We start from the raw sequence: 16,738 nt of genomic DNA on the forward strand, positions 1-16,738 counted from the left end.
TTAAGTACACACAAAACAGTTTAAAAATTGACCTAGTACTAGGCACTAAAACAAGGCATAGTATTACACAGAGCATGTTCTAGGACCACACTGCAATTAAGGGAGAAATAAACAATGCAAAGGTAACTAGAAAAACTGAAAGATTAATAATTATACACTTTTAAATACCTTGTGAGTCAAAGAAGAAAACAGAATGGACATTAGAAAATATTTAAGAAACTATAAAAATACTTTATATGCACACTTGTGGGATGTGCCTAAAGGAGCTGCGGTGCCATAGATGGCTTTTGTGTGACCTTTCTAGCCATGGTCTTGTAACTCCCAGCCAAGTGATCAGGCAAGGCTATACAGATATGCTAATTGTGGTCCACCAAAGGGATTGATCAGTTTTGCCATCCCGTGGGGCTTGAAATGAGCTGCCATAGTAGCGGGAAAGAGAGACTACCACCCACCACCAAGGAAGGACAGCCAGGAGCCACCATGTGTTTTGGACCAGGGATCCCTGTGCTAAGAAGCTCCTGGAAGGAGGAAATCGAGACAGAGAGTGAGAGATGTAACCCTGAAGACAGTGAGAAGCAGTGGCAGGAGAGACCTGGCAGCAGGAGATGCCATGGTGGGTTTCCCAGCCCACCAAGTAAGCTGAGTGCCTTTGGGCAGAGATTGAGGGCCAGGGAGAGAGAGGTATATCTGTGAGCATGGCTGGGAAGAGGCTGTCCTGAGGGAAGAACTGTATCCTGAGTGTTCCTGAGCCTGAATTATAACCTGTTACTTCCCTAATAAACCCCATAATCCTAAGTATGGTCTGTGAGTCCTGTATGGTCACTGTAATGAATTATCAAACCCAGCAGAGAAGTAGAGAGTGCTATAGGAGGGGGCGGTTGGTGTCGGGATTAGTAAAGATGGAGGAGAGAGGAAGCATGTTTGACCTCCGCTTCATATGAGTCAGACTTGGGCTGTTGATCTTGATTCTCCTTCCCCTTTGTGAAGTTACAGGAGGTCAGACACCACCCCCATGCCATTTTTACAGAAGCCATTAAAAAAAAAAAAACCCAAACCTGTTGCTGTCGAGTGCATTCCGACTCACAGGAAACCTACAGGACAGAGTAGAACTGCCCCATGGGGTTTCCAAGGAGCAACTGGTAGATTCAAACTGCTGACCTTTTGGTTAGCAGCTGAGCTCTTAACCAGTGCATCACCAGGGCTCCAAAGTAGCCATACATATTTAAAAAGAAAAGCTGAACATTAATGAGCTGAATATCACTTTTCAAAGTTAATATAAGAACAGCAAATTAAACCTTGCCTTCTTTTGGATTTTTTTCTCCATTTCCCTCGTTTACTAGTTTTATATATTGCCTCTATTCTTGGTGTGGTTATCACAGAAACTTTGATATGCACTAACTTCTTCAGGGCTATAGTTAATGTCTTTGCCCTCCTTCCAAACAACAAGGACCTCAGAACAATTTAACACCATTCATACCTCCAGGCATGCTATTGTCCCCATTTTAGTTCTATCTATTTTAAACCCACAAGATGCTATTATTATTTCCATAATCAATGTCCAATAGATTTTTTTTTCCACATATTTACCACTTCATTTGCATTTTATTTATCTTACATCTCAGGCCTTTCATCTGGAATCACATTGCTTACCTGAAACATATCACTCTAAATTTCCTTTGGGAAGGGCATGCTGCTGGTGGCCAAACTCTCTCTAATTTTATTTCACCCTTTTTCCATAAAGAAATTTCACTAGGCATACAACTGCAGGTGGACAATTATTTTCTACTCATACACAGAAGATCTAGTTCCATTTTTCTGATTGTTGTGAAGTGAGCCATCAGACCATCTGCTGTTCTTCTGTAGGTGATCAATCTCTATGAGATTCTAAGATCGTCCCTTTTTCTTGAGGGATCTGTAGTTTCTATGACTAGATAAATTTCCTTTTTATTTACACTACTTGGGATTTACTGGGCTTCCTGAGTCTATTCACTGGTGCTTTTCATTAATTCTAGAAAATTCATCTGATCTTGTCAAATATTGTCTCTGTCCCATTACCTCCTGTTATGGATTGAACTGTGTCCCCCCCAAAATATGTGTTAGAATCCTAACCCCCATTCCTGTGGATGTAATCCCATTTGGAACAGGGTCTTTATTATACTAATGAAACCGTATCAGTGGAGTATGTCTTCAACTTACTGTATTTTTACACAAATAATACCCATCTTCTTCGATGTGTGTTTGCCAACTGCTCCCTCCCTCTGCAAGGCATTTTTGTAAGGATGCTAATTTTTTTTTACAGCAACATGTAAAACAAATTGGCATAGTGCTACTTCTGAAAATACCTCACAGTGGGAAGAAGTGATTGGCAAACAAATGTAGAAAGCATGCATTATTTGAGTAAAAACACAGTAATCATTTTTGAGACATTAAAGAGATTAGATACTTACACATCTTAACAAAAAGACGAAAAACACAGTCAAAAAATAAGTATAGGATTTTAACAAATATTTCACCAAAGAGGATATTCCAACGTCCAACACGCACATGAAAAGATGCTCAACATCATTAGCCAATAAAAACCAAAAAACCTGTTGCCATCAAGTGAATTCCAACTTATAGTAACTCTATAGTGCAAAGCAGAACTGCCCCACAGGGCTTCCAAGGAGTGGCTGGTGGATTTGAACTGCCAAACTTTTGGATAGCAGCCACAGCTCTTAACCACCTGCCACAAGGGCTCCTCATTAACCAACAAAAAGATGCAAATTAAAACCACAATGAGACACCATCTCACCTCCATCAGAATGGCAATGATCAAAAAAATGGAAAACAATAGGCTCTGGTGAGGTTGTGGAGAAACCAGAGCCTTTGTCCATTGCTGGAGGGAATGTAAAAATGGTAGAGCCACTGTGAAAAACAGCTTGTGCTTTCTCAAGAGGTTGAATATAGAACTACCATATGATCCAGTAATCCCATTCGTAGAGAGATACCCAGAAGAAGTGAAAGCAGAAATGCAAACAGAAACCTGTACATCAATGTCCATTGCAGCTCTTTCACAACAGCCAAAATGTGGAAACCACCTAAATGTCCATCAACAGAAGAGCAGATAAACAAAATGTATTTTATATATATATATATATATATATATACACACACACACACACACAACAGGTTAATATTCAGCCATTAAGACAAAGACCGGACATATGCCACAACATGGATAAACCTTGGAAACATGCTGAGTGAGATAAGTTGCAAAAGTACAAACAGTATATGATCTCATATGAAATAAGCAAATGTTGCCATTGAGTCGATTTTGACTCATAGTGACCCCATGTGACAAAGCAGAACTGCCCCCATAGAGTTTTCTAGGCTGTAATCTTTATGGAAGCAAATTGCCAGGTCTTTCTCCCTCAGAGCAGCTTGGCAAGCTCGAACTGCCCCACTTTTCAGTTAGCAGTCCCGAGCTTATTATTAGTGGTTGCTAGGAGTGGGAGACAGGAAAAGGGGGAAGTTTTGCTTAAAGGGCATTGAGTTTATGTTAATTACTAGTGGCAGAATAATCTGGAAAAGGATAGAGAGAATGGTTTCACAACTCGAAGAATGTAATCAATGTCATTGAATTTTACATGCGGAAATTGTTGAGCTGGAGTATGTTTTGTTGTGTAAATTTTCACCACAATAATAACAACAAAAAGTTAAAAGAAAAAAAAATAGATTAGGCACAGAGTCAAGTGAGTACAAACAGGGGGAAAGATAGACATCATGTGGCAGTTGCCAAGGAACAAAGGAACACCAGGGCTAGAGAAGCTTAGAGACAAGGATTTTCCCCTAGAGGCAACAGAGACAGCCTCCCCCTATAGCCCTGAATTCGGCGCTCTGAATTCAGACTTCCAGCCTCTTAAACTGTGAAAAAACTAATTTCCTTTCTTTAAAGCCACCTACTTGTGGTATTTGTTACAGTAGCACTAAGATATTAAAACATCTCCCTTTCATTCCACAGCTCTGGTTAGGTACAGTATAACTTCTCACTCTATCCTCCATATTTCAACATTGCTTTCAATACATTTTATATTTCTGTCTGTGTTTTATTTTGAATGCTTTTTCGCACCTATCTTCTTATTCTAGTTCATTAACTCTCTTCTTCAACTCCATCTAACCTAATTAACCTGTCTACTGAGATTTGGTGGCATAGTGGTTAAGTGCTACCGCTGCTAAGCAAAAGGTCAGCAGTTCAAATCCACCAGGCGCTCTCTGGAAACTCTATGGAGCAGTTCTACTCTGTCCTATAGGGTCGCTATGAGTCGGAACTGACTCGACAGCAATGGGTCTGGGTCTTTTTTTTTTTGTTTACTGATATTTTTATTTCAATTATATCTTTCACGTCAAATACCTAAATTCGATTCTTTTCACATCTGACTGGTGCTTACATTTTCAAGTGTCCCTTAGTTCTTTAAAAATGTAAAATATAATTATATTTGCTGTCTCATAATTCTAATTTCTAAGATATGTACAGGTCTGCTTCTACATCTGCTGTTTCTGTAAGTTCTCATTCGTGGTACTTTGCTTCCTTGTGCATTAGTGGTTTGGGCTGTGAATTGCTTATTTCCCTTAAAACCTTAAGGCCTGGGACAAACACAGGTTCCTCCAAAGAGACAATTTACATTTGCTCCTGCCACACACTTGAGGATACTACCAGTCTGAGACAACTTTAAATAAAATTCTTGACGTCATATTTATCAATCTGCCCGGTTAGTATCATGCAGGCCATAAAAGGAGGTGAGTCTTTGACTATGAATGCTTATGGCTTATTCACCTCTACTGTCTTAGTCTAAGGCTCAAGGCTGACAATTCTCCTTGCAGTGCTGCAGACAAGCTTCCAGATTTATTTTTAGTTCACCCTTACATTGAGGTTACAGCCTTTTAGGTCATAACCCATGGGGTACTCTCCATGTTGGGGGACCCTGAGCTTTCATTCAAGTTTTCCTGATTCAATAATAATGCTAGTTTAAATACTCCACCTAACTCTTGGCATTTCTAGGTATCCTTATTTTCTGGCCAGTTTGTCAGTATATTTAGGAAGATGGTTTTCTATATGCCAACCACATTTTTTATTGCTTTCTAGAGAAGAATCTATCACAGCACTTAATCTGCCATACTGCTAGAGAACAGGTCACTTTCTCCATTTATCTCTTCATCCTCCTTATTCTTTCCTTTTCCACTCATCACCTCACTCTAGAAAATGGCTCAGGTCAACTGCAATTGATTGGGAACCTGTACAAAATATGTCTCCTGTCGCCAAATATGCCCTAACCTCATCATTGGCCTCCATCTTCAGGTCTCAAAGTAACACAATTGTATTCTTAAGAAAACACAGATATAACATAGAAATTAATAAGTGAAATCGAGTATACATGCTACAGTGATACGCACCTTCCATAGATGAAATAAATTCAATCTTGCCAACTGTATTTGTAGTTATTACATTGAAAAACGTCTTCAAATTTGTATCTCTTGTAAAATTCTACAGTGTAAAAATAAAACAACATGATTACTTCTGTAGTTAAACCAAAATCATGAATTTTATTGGGGTTTTTTTTTGTAATATGTGATACCTTCATGGAGAGGCTCCACTTGTGGAAATTTGCAGTCAGAGGTTCAGTAGACAATGACAGCAACAAGTCAGCAGGAAAATTCCGGAACATTCTGCCCTGCAATGTAGCTGAAATAATATAAGCACAAAAAATATAAAATCCACTTAAGTCACGTATCTGCAACCAAAGAAAGGCCACTATTAAGACTTAATCAAGATGACTAAATGACAAGCAAAACATATTGTTTCCACAGAAGAATTCCCATCAAATACAAAATATGTTCAAATATGTTCCAGACTTGAATACTTTTCTTTCAGAATATTAACATGAGTAAGTATCATGGACTGAATTCTGTCCCCTCCAAAATGCATGTATTAACTTGGCTAGGCCATGATTACCAGTATTCTGCTGTTGTCCTCCATTTTGTGATTGTAATTTTATGTTAAAGAGGATTAGGGTGGGATTGTAACACCCCTTACCCAGGTCTCATCCCTTATCCAATGTAAAGAGAGTTTCCCTGGGGTGTGGCCTGCACCACCTTTTATCTCTCAAGAGATAAAAGGAAAGGGAAGCAAGCAGAGAGTGGGGGACCTCATACCACCAAGAAAGCAGCACCAGGAGCAAAGCATATCCTTTGGACACGGGGTCTCTGCACCTGAGAAGCTCCTCAACCACTGGAAGATTGAGAACAAGGACCTTCCTCCAGAGCCAACAGAGAGAGAAAGCCTTCCGCTGGATCCAACGCCCTTAATTTGGACATGTAACCTACTAAAAGGAAACTGGTGGGGTAGTGGTTAAGTGCTATGGCGCTAACCTAAAGGTCAGCAGTTCAAATCCGCCAGGCAGTCCTTGGAAACTCTATGGGGCAGTTCTGCTCTGTCCTATAGGGTCGCTATAAGTTGGAATCAATTCAACGGCAACGGGTTTTTTGGTTTTTTAACCTACTAAATTGTGAGAAAATAAATTTCTCTTTGTTGAAGCCATCCACTTGTGGTATTTCTGTTATGGCGGCACTAGATGACTAAGACAGCAAGTAAAATTCTTCTCATGTGAGAATTAATTAGCAGAGCAGCCATAAGTGTAAGCAGCAAATCTTAACTTGGCAGCTCTGAAAAACATAGGTAAAATTTTCCTTGTATGTACATAGTTGTTTGCCTGGGAAAGTATCCATAACTTTCGATATATTTTCAAAGGGACTTAAAAATGTTAAAAAATACCAACAATGCAGAAAAGGATGTTAATCACGCCAAGAAATTTCTATGCAGCAAACAGATCACAAAGTAATATACCTTAGTAATATACTCAAGGCTCTGGAGTCAGGCACGTAGACTCAAATATCAGCAAAGGGTTTAAAAAAAAGTCCTGATAGTGCTCAAAGCCCTGATTCTAGCTGTCCCTAAACCAGGCCCCTTCTTGTGAATGTCCACCATAAGAACCCCAGTACTCTTGAAACATTCCTTTATTGTATAGATCGGGTTTTAACCACCACAACCAAAACAGTCTGACCTAATTCAGATACTCTCCACAGGGTGTCTGCAATGATTAAATATGAGAAAGCTCTGAAAACTATAAAGCGTTCTACAGGTTCCACGTATGGCTACCATTACTTTCCTTCCAAAGTCCTTATGAGAGCAAGAATAAGTTGGTAGCATTCAATTCTGAGGACACAGAGATCAACTAATCTGTAAGAATCATTACCTAATTTACACAACCAAGGGAAAAACTTTGGTACTAGAGCAAGCCTGGCTAACATTTACTGAGTTGTATTTAAAGTGCTTAGCACAATGCCTGGAACATACTATCTTCCTTAATCCTCACAAATATCCCAAATGAGGAAACCGAAAACAGAGAGAGGTTAAATGATTTCCCAGGCCAAAGTTACAAAGCCAGGACGCAAAACCAGGTCCAACCGCAGAATTCTTAATCACACACAGTCCAGATATCACTAAAAGCAATGAGTTATCAAGCTCCAAAACTCCTTAAACCATTCTCATAAATGAGTCCAAAGGTGATAACTCACATCTTCAACCTGCGTAAGTAATTTAAGAATTAATAAATTTTATGAGCATTTCTGACTAACATTTACTACTTAGACTCGACAGCCATGGGTTTGGTTTTGGGTTTTGGCTTACTCCTGCCCAGTAAATCTTTTTGAAAGGACAGGAAATGGAATTCTTACCTCCAGTGAAGTTCAGCGGCAGTGACTCATTCTCAGTTTTTGTCAGAGTTAGTAACTTCTTTTTACTCACCAGGAATGTGAGTTCTTCAAATCCGAGGCACGTGCCCCACACTGGGAAGTAGTCTCCATCATCAAAACTCTTTGCAGAGTGAGAGAGAGAAAAAAATCAGTTCATTCTATACTTTTCAAAAACAAAAATTATGCATCAGGCTTATCATTAAAAGGCTGGCCCCTGAGTTACATAAGGATTTCTGAAACATTTACCCTGATCCATAAATGGGTTATCACTCCAACTCTCTTCATCTGTCAGTCAACTACCAAACAAGTAACAGCTAGGGACTATAAATATTAAAGACAATGCTAGATAGATGCCTATTTATAAATCTACGAATCTCATCACTTTGGATGACTTTCTAGTTTTGAGTACACTAAGAGGTCTTTCCTCCACTATCTCAGAATTTACGGCAACTGCTGCATTATACTGCTTTTAGCTAACCAAATTTAAATCAGAAGAAGGCCATGATCTGGAGGGAAAAGAAGAGTCAGGAAGGAAAAGGCTTAGCAAAAGTAAAATAAGTTTTCATAGAGTAAAAGTTGTTGGCTAAAAATGTACCAATGTATTGGGATTCTTCAATCTGAGTCACAACACTCAGACTGAGTACAAGACTGGGGAAAAAAGAAAAGTATCCCAGTAGCTAAATTTTCTGGCTAAGTGAAGATTAAACCCATTTTTACTGACAATTGCAAAAATGATTTTAACAGCTAACTTTTCTAAAAGCAGGAATCCCTGGGTAGTGCAAACTGTTAATGAACTCAGCTGCTATCCAAAGGTTGGCTGTTCGAACCCACCCAGAGATGCCTCAGAAGAAAGGCCTAGCAACCTACTTCCAAAAACTCAGCCACTGAAAACTCTGTGGAGCAAAGTTCTACCCTGATACACGTGGGGCTGCCAAGAGTCAGAATCAACTCTACGTCAACTGGTCTGTTTTTTGTTTTGTTTTGTTTTCTAAAAACAGAGGATCTCTTGCATAGATTGTGAAATATAACTTCATTTAAAACGAGGCCCTTGGTTTTTTTTTTTTTTTTCTTTTCCTCACTGAGAAAAAATATAAGATTATATTAATTCCTGTGCTTCCTATACCACTGGAGGATTTTAAAACTTTATATCCAGTGCTGACAATTTTATTTTAGAACTTAGTGCTTTCTACTTTAAGTTGTGGGTCTTACTTCATTTATTAATAATAAACACAAAACTGTTCTCCATTTCTGTATGTGCCATAATTAATTTTTCATACTAAAACGTAATTCCCTTGACTGCTGGAACCACACCCTTTATTTGTTGGGGATCCTCCAGATGGCCTGGCACAGCAAAGGCCACAGAGCAGACACAGAACGGAGCTGATGGCCTAATCCCTTCTTAACGCTCTTTCAGTGGGGGTTTCGTGGACCCCAGGAGGTGGAACCACATAGGAAGTTCAAGGTTAGTTACTAAGCTTTTATCCTTGGAAATCTTCAAGTAGTTTTTTTTTTTTTTTTTTAAGAAAAAAAAAAAAAAAAGTCTTTGGGCTGTGTTCACTAGTTTTTCAGAAACTATCCACCAAGAATGTATTAGGTACACACCACCATTCAAGACGCAATGAAGAATATCTTTTAAGAGTTCTGGAATCACAAAATTTGGTAAGACATGAACAGATGAGAATCTCAAGATTGTCTTCTGGAATATAAATTCCTCATGGGCAGGGACTTTATAGTCATATTATTACAGAGCTGGTGCTAAATAAATGTTTGAACAATTCCACGACAAACAGTCTAAGAGGTAAAGGGGGCGGGATGCCATTCCAGCTGGGGTAGGAAGAGAAATTCTATAGAAAGAGAGTAGCACCTTAGCCTTCAAAGGCGGCTAAGATATAAATTCCGGATAGAGTAGAAACAAACAGGTTCAACAGATTAAAATGTAGGAGGATACAGAGCATATGCTGGAAATACCAACCTAACTCCAATTACACAGGAAAAGGCTGAAAAGGGGGCGTGTGGACACACTTTGAAAGGTCTTGACTCAAAGACTATAAAAGACTACAAGTTACTTAATAAAGACAAGTGTCTCACATGCTAAAGGTAGTTCCTTAGGGAAATATTTAACAAGGGTGAGCCTGCAAGATTAATTAGAAAATGGAGGGACTGTACCATGCTCTGCTAGTAACTGACTGAGTCCAGGGTAAGTGCAAGGAAAGGGCACAAAGGATTCAGTGAGTCGGGAAGAGAAGATTTCAAGAGGCGATGAGAATTAATAACATGAGAACAATCCCTGGTGCATAACAAAAAGATAAGAGAACATGGAGAGATGGGAGAACCACGAAGGCACTGTGAGACCCTGGTTCACATCAGTCAGCGTGCACAGAGAGGGCCTGGTCAGCAGCACTCTGAGAGATCCCTGTGAATCCCAGAATTATGGATGAAGCACCCAGAAAACAGGCGGGAGGAGCCGTGAGCTGCTGAAGAGCAGGTGCCTCACAGGTTCAGGAGATGATGAGGCTACAGGGTAACTGTGGAAACAAAAAGTATCCTCATGGAAAATTACCAAAAAAACCCATATGGATTAATAAACAATAACTGATATTTACCTTCAGGGCAAAGTTATAAAATATTCTGGCCACCTTGGCATAACCTGAGGTTCTTAGGTCAACACTTCCTCCAGGGAAAAGGATCCTGAAACAACACCAAATAGCAAATAGCGTGCTTTTCCCCACAGAAAATAACTCACCTTAAAACAACTTCTTTCTTATTACATAAGCAGTTAAGATTATTAAGGAAAATAAAAATAAATAAGGAAAAATAGAAAACGAAAAATACGGGCAATGTTAACCCATTCAGAAACAACCCCAGTTAACAACACTTTATTGCATATTCTTTCAAAACTTCTTTGATAAACAAGTTTATTTAATGAAATAGAATGTACATAAATTAAAGGTAAATAAATTGGGGAGGGAGGGTACACAGAGCTCTAAATATAGAGCCAGAATTCCAGGTACAGCTAGGTTTAGATGAAGGTAACCAATGACGCCAAAATCAATGGCAGGGCCATAATCCCCAGTGGGTTTCAGTTCACAAAATACACACACACACACACACACACACACACAAATATACTTTTGTTTGTTTTTACTATAAGGAGTAACCTGGTCATAAAAACATATATAGGTTAGAATTAAATATCTATGAGAATTTAATTCTATATTACTATCCTGAGATCTCTTCAGAAATAAACATAAAATTAGAAAAACCTGAGAAGACAGCAATTATAATTCTAGAAAAAGTCCAGGAAAAAACAAGGCAGAATTCCAATTGTTTGATTTTATTTTACTCTACCCATAAATGTATTTTTATTCCAACATTTTTAATTAATTTTAAATTTAAAATTATGTAACGGTTTGTGAAATAATGAAGAATATTCTAAAGAGATGATGTTTTTATGTTGGATTAAACAAACTCATAGCTGTCAATCAATTCCAACTCACAGCATCCCTACAGGACAGAGTGGAACTGCCCCATGGGGTTTCCAAGGCTGTAATCTTTACAGAAGCAGACTGCCACAGCCTCCTCCCCAGGAGCCGGTGGTGGGCTTAAACCGCCGACCTTTCGGTTTGCAGCAAGCACTTAACCACTGCGCCACCTAGGCTCCTTGTTAGATTAAGCATGGGATGAAAATTTGAAAATATTTATATATTAATTCAAGTTATGTGAAATACCACTTTTGACATTGTTTTCATTCAACAAAAATATTGCATGTCTCCCATGAGCCAGTCTCGGTGCCAGCCTAGAGAAACAAAGGTGAGTAATCTTTGCCGTGAGGACCATCAGTCTAGTAGAACACATGGATACATATATATATAAACTATGAAGCTGAACACCTGCCGCTTAACCATAGAGAAAACGCTGCAATTAAAAGTGGCTGAATGAAGACTCATTAGCAGCTCTCCCTTTTCACTGACTCAGTACTAAATAGCTGCCTCTGGCCAAATTTTGTGTATTTAACCCCAAAGTCCCTTCATAAAGGAAAACTTGACCGCCCTTCCCAGTTAGCAAACTCCTTTAAAGTAAGGCTGTGTCCTTTCACCTCTGTATTCCCCACAAACTAGTATGGGGTCTACGGCTTAAGAGGGATTCAATAAGGGTGTTTTGGAAGTTGTACTGGTATTTTCTGGCAACATATGCGCCCCAATTTTCCCACCACGAAGCCTGCCTTTGCTGCCTGGGAGAGGGAGGCGGGCTAGGAAGGGAGTGGAGAGAGGTGGCGCTACAGGAAACAGGTTGGGGAGGATACAAATTGGACTCCCTTGTCAATTCAAGAACCATTGCTGGTTGGACAAGGCACACTGAGGAGCTGGATAAACTGAATACCAGGAATATTTGTTCCTGCCTATACCAACTGACTCCAGATTCCTATACAAATAGGAGCACAGTTGGGGGGCAGGGAGATGAAATGATTCCATAAGAACACTTCTAAGGTTTTACCATTATGTTCTAGCCTGGACTTACTTACCTTTGTACCTGCCAAAGCATCTGGCACACAATCCGTGTTGTAAATGTTTTACGAGACTGAACCGGTTTTATAGTAAATACTTATGGAACCCAAATGAACTGAAGGCAAATGATTTTTCTGAACACAGCTTTACAAAAGAAGAATAAATGAACATGGTTTTAGAAGTAGGATTAAAAGGCTTTATAGTGAATAAGCCTCCCTGCCACCCTACCCCCAATCAGAAGCACTGTTAGTATTCTGTTGACCTGATATAAATGCTATGCATATCTCCTCACCCCGACCTTAAAAACAAAAGCGAACAGTTTACACCACTCTGTGCCTTGCTTTTCTCACATAAATATATCACACTGTCCACATAACAGCAGCGATCCGGAGTAGCACCTATAGCTATCCTCCTGTTTTAACGCCTGCATAGTATCCTATCATGCACATACAGGCTATTTTATTTAAATAATTCCCAACTGATGGACTACTGGGTGGTTTCTAAATTTTGGATATCACAAACGATGCTGCAGTGCATATGCTTAGGCCTAAATCTTCACACGAGGGCGGGGGGAGGAACATATTTGTAAAACAAAATGCCTCCTAAGGATTTCCTGGATCAAAAGATGGTACATTTTAAATCTCAATAAATACTGCAAAGCTGACCCCCAAGAAGGCTATATAATTTACACTCCTGTTAATAAAGTATGAGAATAGTTGTTTCTTCATATTCACACCATAGCATATTAGCAAATTTTCACATCTTTTCCAACTTGATAGTTCAAAAAGGGTTTTTAATTGCTGTAATTAGCTTGCCTTTAATTATGAGTCAGGCTGAACATTTTTTCATAAGTTTAAAAGTCTCTCTCTGTGAGAATGTAAAACGGTACAACCACTTTGGAAATCAATTTGGTGCTTCCTTAAAAAGCTAAAAATAGAAGTACCATATGATCCAGCAATCCCACTCCTTGGAATATATCCTAGAGAAATAAGAGCTATCAAATGAACAGATATATGCACACTCATATTCAATGCAGCACTGTTCACAACAGCAAAAAGATAGAAACCACCTAGGTGCCCATCAACAGACAAATGGATGAACAAATTACAGTATATACACAGAATGGAATATTATACAATGATTAAGAACAATGAAGAATCCGCGAAACAACTCACAATATAGATGAATCTGGAAGATATGCTGAGTGAAATTAGTCAGTTGCAAAAGGACAAATATTGTGTAAGACCACTATTAGAACTCAAGAAAAGGTTTAAACACAGAAGAAAACATTCTTTGATGGTTACAAGGGTGGGGAGGGAGGGAGAGGGAAATTCACTAACTAGATAGCAGACAAGAATTATCTAAGGTGAAGCAAAGGCCAACACTCAATACAGGGGAAGTCAGCACAGCTGGACTAAACCAAAAGCTAAGAAGTTTCCTGAATAAAACCAAACACTTCAAGGGACAGAGTAGCAGGGGTGGGGACCTGGGGACCATGGTTTTGGGGGACATCTGGGTCTTAAGAGCTTGCAAGCTCCAATCTAAGATGCATCAACTGTTCCCAATCCATCTGAAGCAAAGGAGAATGGAGAACACCAAAGACACAAGAAAAATATCAGCCCAACAGACAAAAAACAAAAAACCAAACCCACTGCCGTCAAGTCGATTCCAACTCATAGCGACCCTACAGGACAGAGTAGAACTGCCCCATGGAGTTTCCAGGGAGCGCCTGGCGAATTCAAACTGCCGACCACTTGGTTAGCAGCTGTAGTACTTGACCACTACACCACCAGGGTTTCCCAAGAGACAAAAGGGCCACATAAACCAGAGGCTCCATCAGCCTGAGACCAGAAGAACTACATGGTGCCAGGCTACCACCAGTGACCACTCTAACAGGGAACACAACAGATTCCCTGCCGGAGGAGGTAAAAAGTGTGGTGCAGAACTCAAATTCACGTAAAAACACCAGATTTAATGGTCTGACTAGACTATGAAATATAAAATAATACTCGTAAAGAGTGTGCTTCTTAGTTCAAGTAGATACACGAGACTAAATGGGCAGCTCCTGTCTGGAGGCAGGATGAAAAGGCAGAAAGGGATAGGAGCTGGCTGAATGGACATGGGAAACCCAGGGTCGAAAGGGGGAGTGTGCTGTCACATTATAGGGATTGCAATTAGGGTCACATAACAATATGTATGTAAACTTTAGTATGAGCTAACTTGAGCCATAAACTTTCGCCTAAAGCACAATAAATGAATAAAAAAAGAAAAAAAAAGTCTCTTTCTGTGAGCTAAGCTATACTTTGTGGTCAAGCCAGAGGACAGAGAAGTTTTTTCCATGTTCTATTCAAGTTACCATCTGAAAGACAACCAATCAATAAGCTCAAACCTAATACTTATGAATTGCCTAAGCAGGCAGTATGCCATGTCATTCAAAGTGGCTTCAAAGCATTTAAGCTAAGCATTAAAAGAACAAAAACTATGTCACACATGTAAACATACATATATATATACACACACACACACAAGGCATATCTACATAGCTTGCATGTATTTCCCAGCCTGCCTTCTTTGCTTTGCAGGACTTCTGCATCTAACAACAAAAGAATTCCTATAAAAGAACTCAGAAAATTGAATGTGTTAGACCACTCTAAGATGGTAAAAAAAAAAAAAAAGATAGTTACTTGGGGATATATATGACACAGTGATACTTGCGAGAGCCAGAACTCCAGGAGACGGCCTTGTTTTTCCAGGTCTCATGAGTTTTTTGCCTTAGACAGGGTACAGCTTACCACTTCTATATCACTCTCTATTAGTGGAAAGTATTTTGAGTTTTCCTTCTCCGATGGGTTTCTGCCTTACACAGGTTCCGGCTTTTACAGGTTTTACTGTATTTACATGTATTTTTTACAAAAGCACAAACTTACATGTATACACTACATCAAACCAATGCTCCCAACTTACCCGTTAATAGACTTGAAAAGCTTTTCATATTCTTGATCTGTAAGATTCAGCCTGAAAACAATAAAAATTGTTATAAAATATCCATTTCCAAAACTTCAGGAAAAAAAAAGTAAGGCTCTAAGTGAAGTCACCACATTAATTTTTTCTTAAAGCCAGATAAAAAACAATTGTTAAATTCCAGGCAATATGACTTCACCTTCCCAGAGGCATTTTTTTTTTCAAACTACATAAAAGCCACATAATTATATCCTTATTTTGCTAATCAGACAAGTAAACATCCCTTTCTGTGGTCAAATTGTTACCAGAATAAGGTTCTTGCCTCTCACTGGTCAAGAATGAGCAGGTAAAGCACGTAGTTTTCCACAGGAGCAAAGCTTTATCGAAGAGGCTTGCAAGTGCAGATGAGGAGGGCCTAAAGTAATGCTTACCCCTGCCTTACAGAACAAAACACAGGTCTGGGTTTTTACAAGCTTTGGGGTAGGGAAAAGATTCACATTTATTCATAGGCACAAGCAGGGATATGTTAACTACGTGCAGCGGCTTTCCAAGATGGCTTCTGCCCCAGAGGGCTCTGGGATTCGTAGGACTTATTATGGGGTGTCACACCTATGCAGTCTCTCAATCCCCGGGCCCCTCACTGCCCCTGGTGGAAGGTCACACAGCGGTCACAGGTAGATGTTCTGCATGTCCCTGGGGCTAGTTTTCTCCAGCTGCTTCTGAAAGACAACTTTAAATAAGTTTGTGGGCTATTTTCTGATATCCCTCCTCACTGCTCTGGGGAATGGCTTTGTTTCTGTGACCTGGCCCACTTCCTGTACTTTGCAGATTTGGGGGCCCCTCTGTTCCCTGTATTATAATGTCATCTGATATTGTGAAGTATGTGTTAATAAAAAGCACAAAACTTGAGCACCAATAATTTCTCTGCTAAACAAGAACTATAAGGGCATTCAGCAGTTTTACATAGAAACTAAATGAGCTTTATTAACATGTCTATCTCAGGCTCTGGCAGCTCTAGCTGATAAAAACAACCAGTCCTATACATTCCAAGTCACTGGTTCACCCAGCACCCACCATCCGCTGCAACTCTTCGGAAACTACTATGTATTCACAAGTCAGATCTAAAGCCTGACTTTTCGGTAAAAAATTTAACTTTACCCAAAGAAATGTGGTCTTTCCCCTAGGTTCCCAAGAGGGAAAAACCTTTGGAATCTCCTGAATAACGGAGGTGTCTTTGTTACCTAAGAAGCCTCTAGGCCACGCCTAAGAGTTTGCAGTAATGTGGTGAGGGATGGCCAGGACAGAAAGACCACCTTGGGACTTGGCCCGGCCTGGGGGCGGGAGGGGCATGATTTAATCAATCATGTCTCCACAATGAGGTTCCAATAAAAGCTCCAGATCTGGAAGCTCCATGGGATTCCTAGTTGGTGAAAGATATCCATGCACATGGAAGGCAGCATGCCCATTGGGACATTGAAGCTCCA

At 39.6% G+C, this 16,738-nt stretch overlaps 1 protein-coding gene across 1 annotated transcript in view; it reads right to left on the minus strand.

Moving 5' to 3' along the window:
- Positions 1 to 16,738, minus strand: part of GGH (gamma-glutamyl hydrolase) — a 39,000-nt gene that overhangs the window by 6,265 nt on the left and 15,997 nt on the right. Inside the window, exons 3-7 of the mRNA XM_003408326.4 lie at positions 15,258 to 15,308; positions 10,392 to 10,476; positions 7,771 to 7,909; positions 5,613 to 5,719; positions 5,431 to 5,521 (exon numbers count right to left, since the gene is read on the minus strand). Coding sequence (XP_003408374.1) covers positions 5,431 to 5,521; positions 5,613 to 5,719; positions 7,771 to 7,909; positions 10,392 to 10,476; positions 15,258 to 15,308 — 473 coding nt within the window. The remainder of the gene's footprint in view (positions 1 to 5,430; positions 5,522 to 5,612; positions 5,720 to 7,770; positions 7,910 to 10,391; positions 10,477 to 15,257; positions 15,309 to 16,738) is intronic.

This window comes from Loxodonta africana, chromosome 14 (genome assembly GCF_030014295.1).
Source record: "Loxodonta africana isolate mLoxAfr1 chromosome 14, mLoxAfr1.hap2, whole genome shotgun sequence".
Lineage (NCBI taxonomy): Eukaryota > Metazoa > Chordata > Mammalia > Proboscidea > Elephantidae > Loxodonta > Loxodonta africana.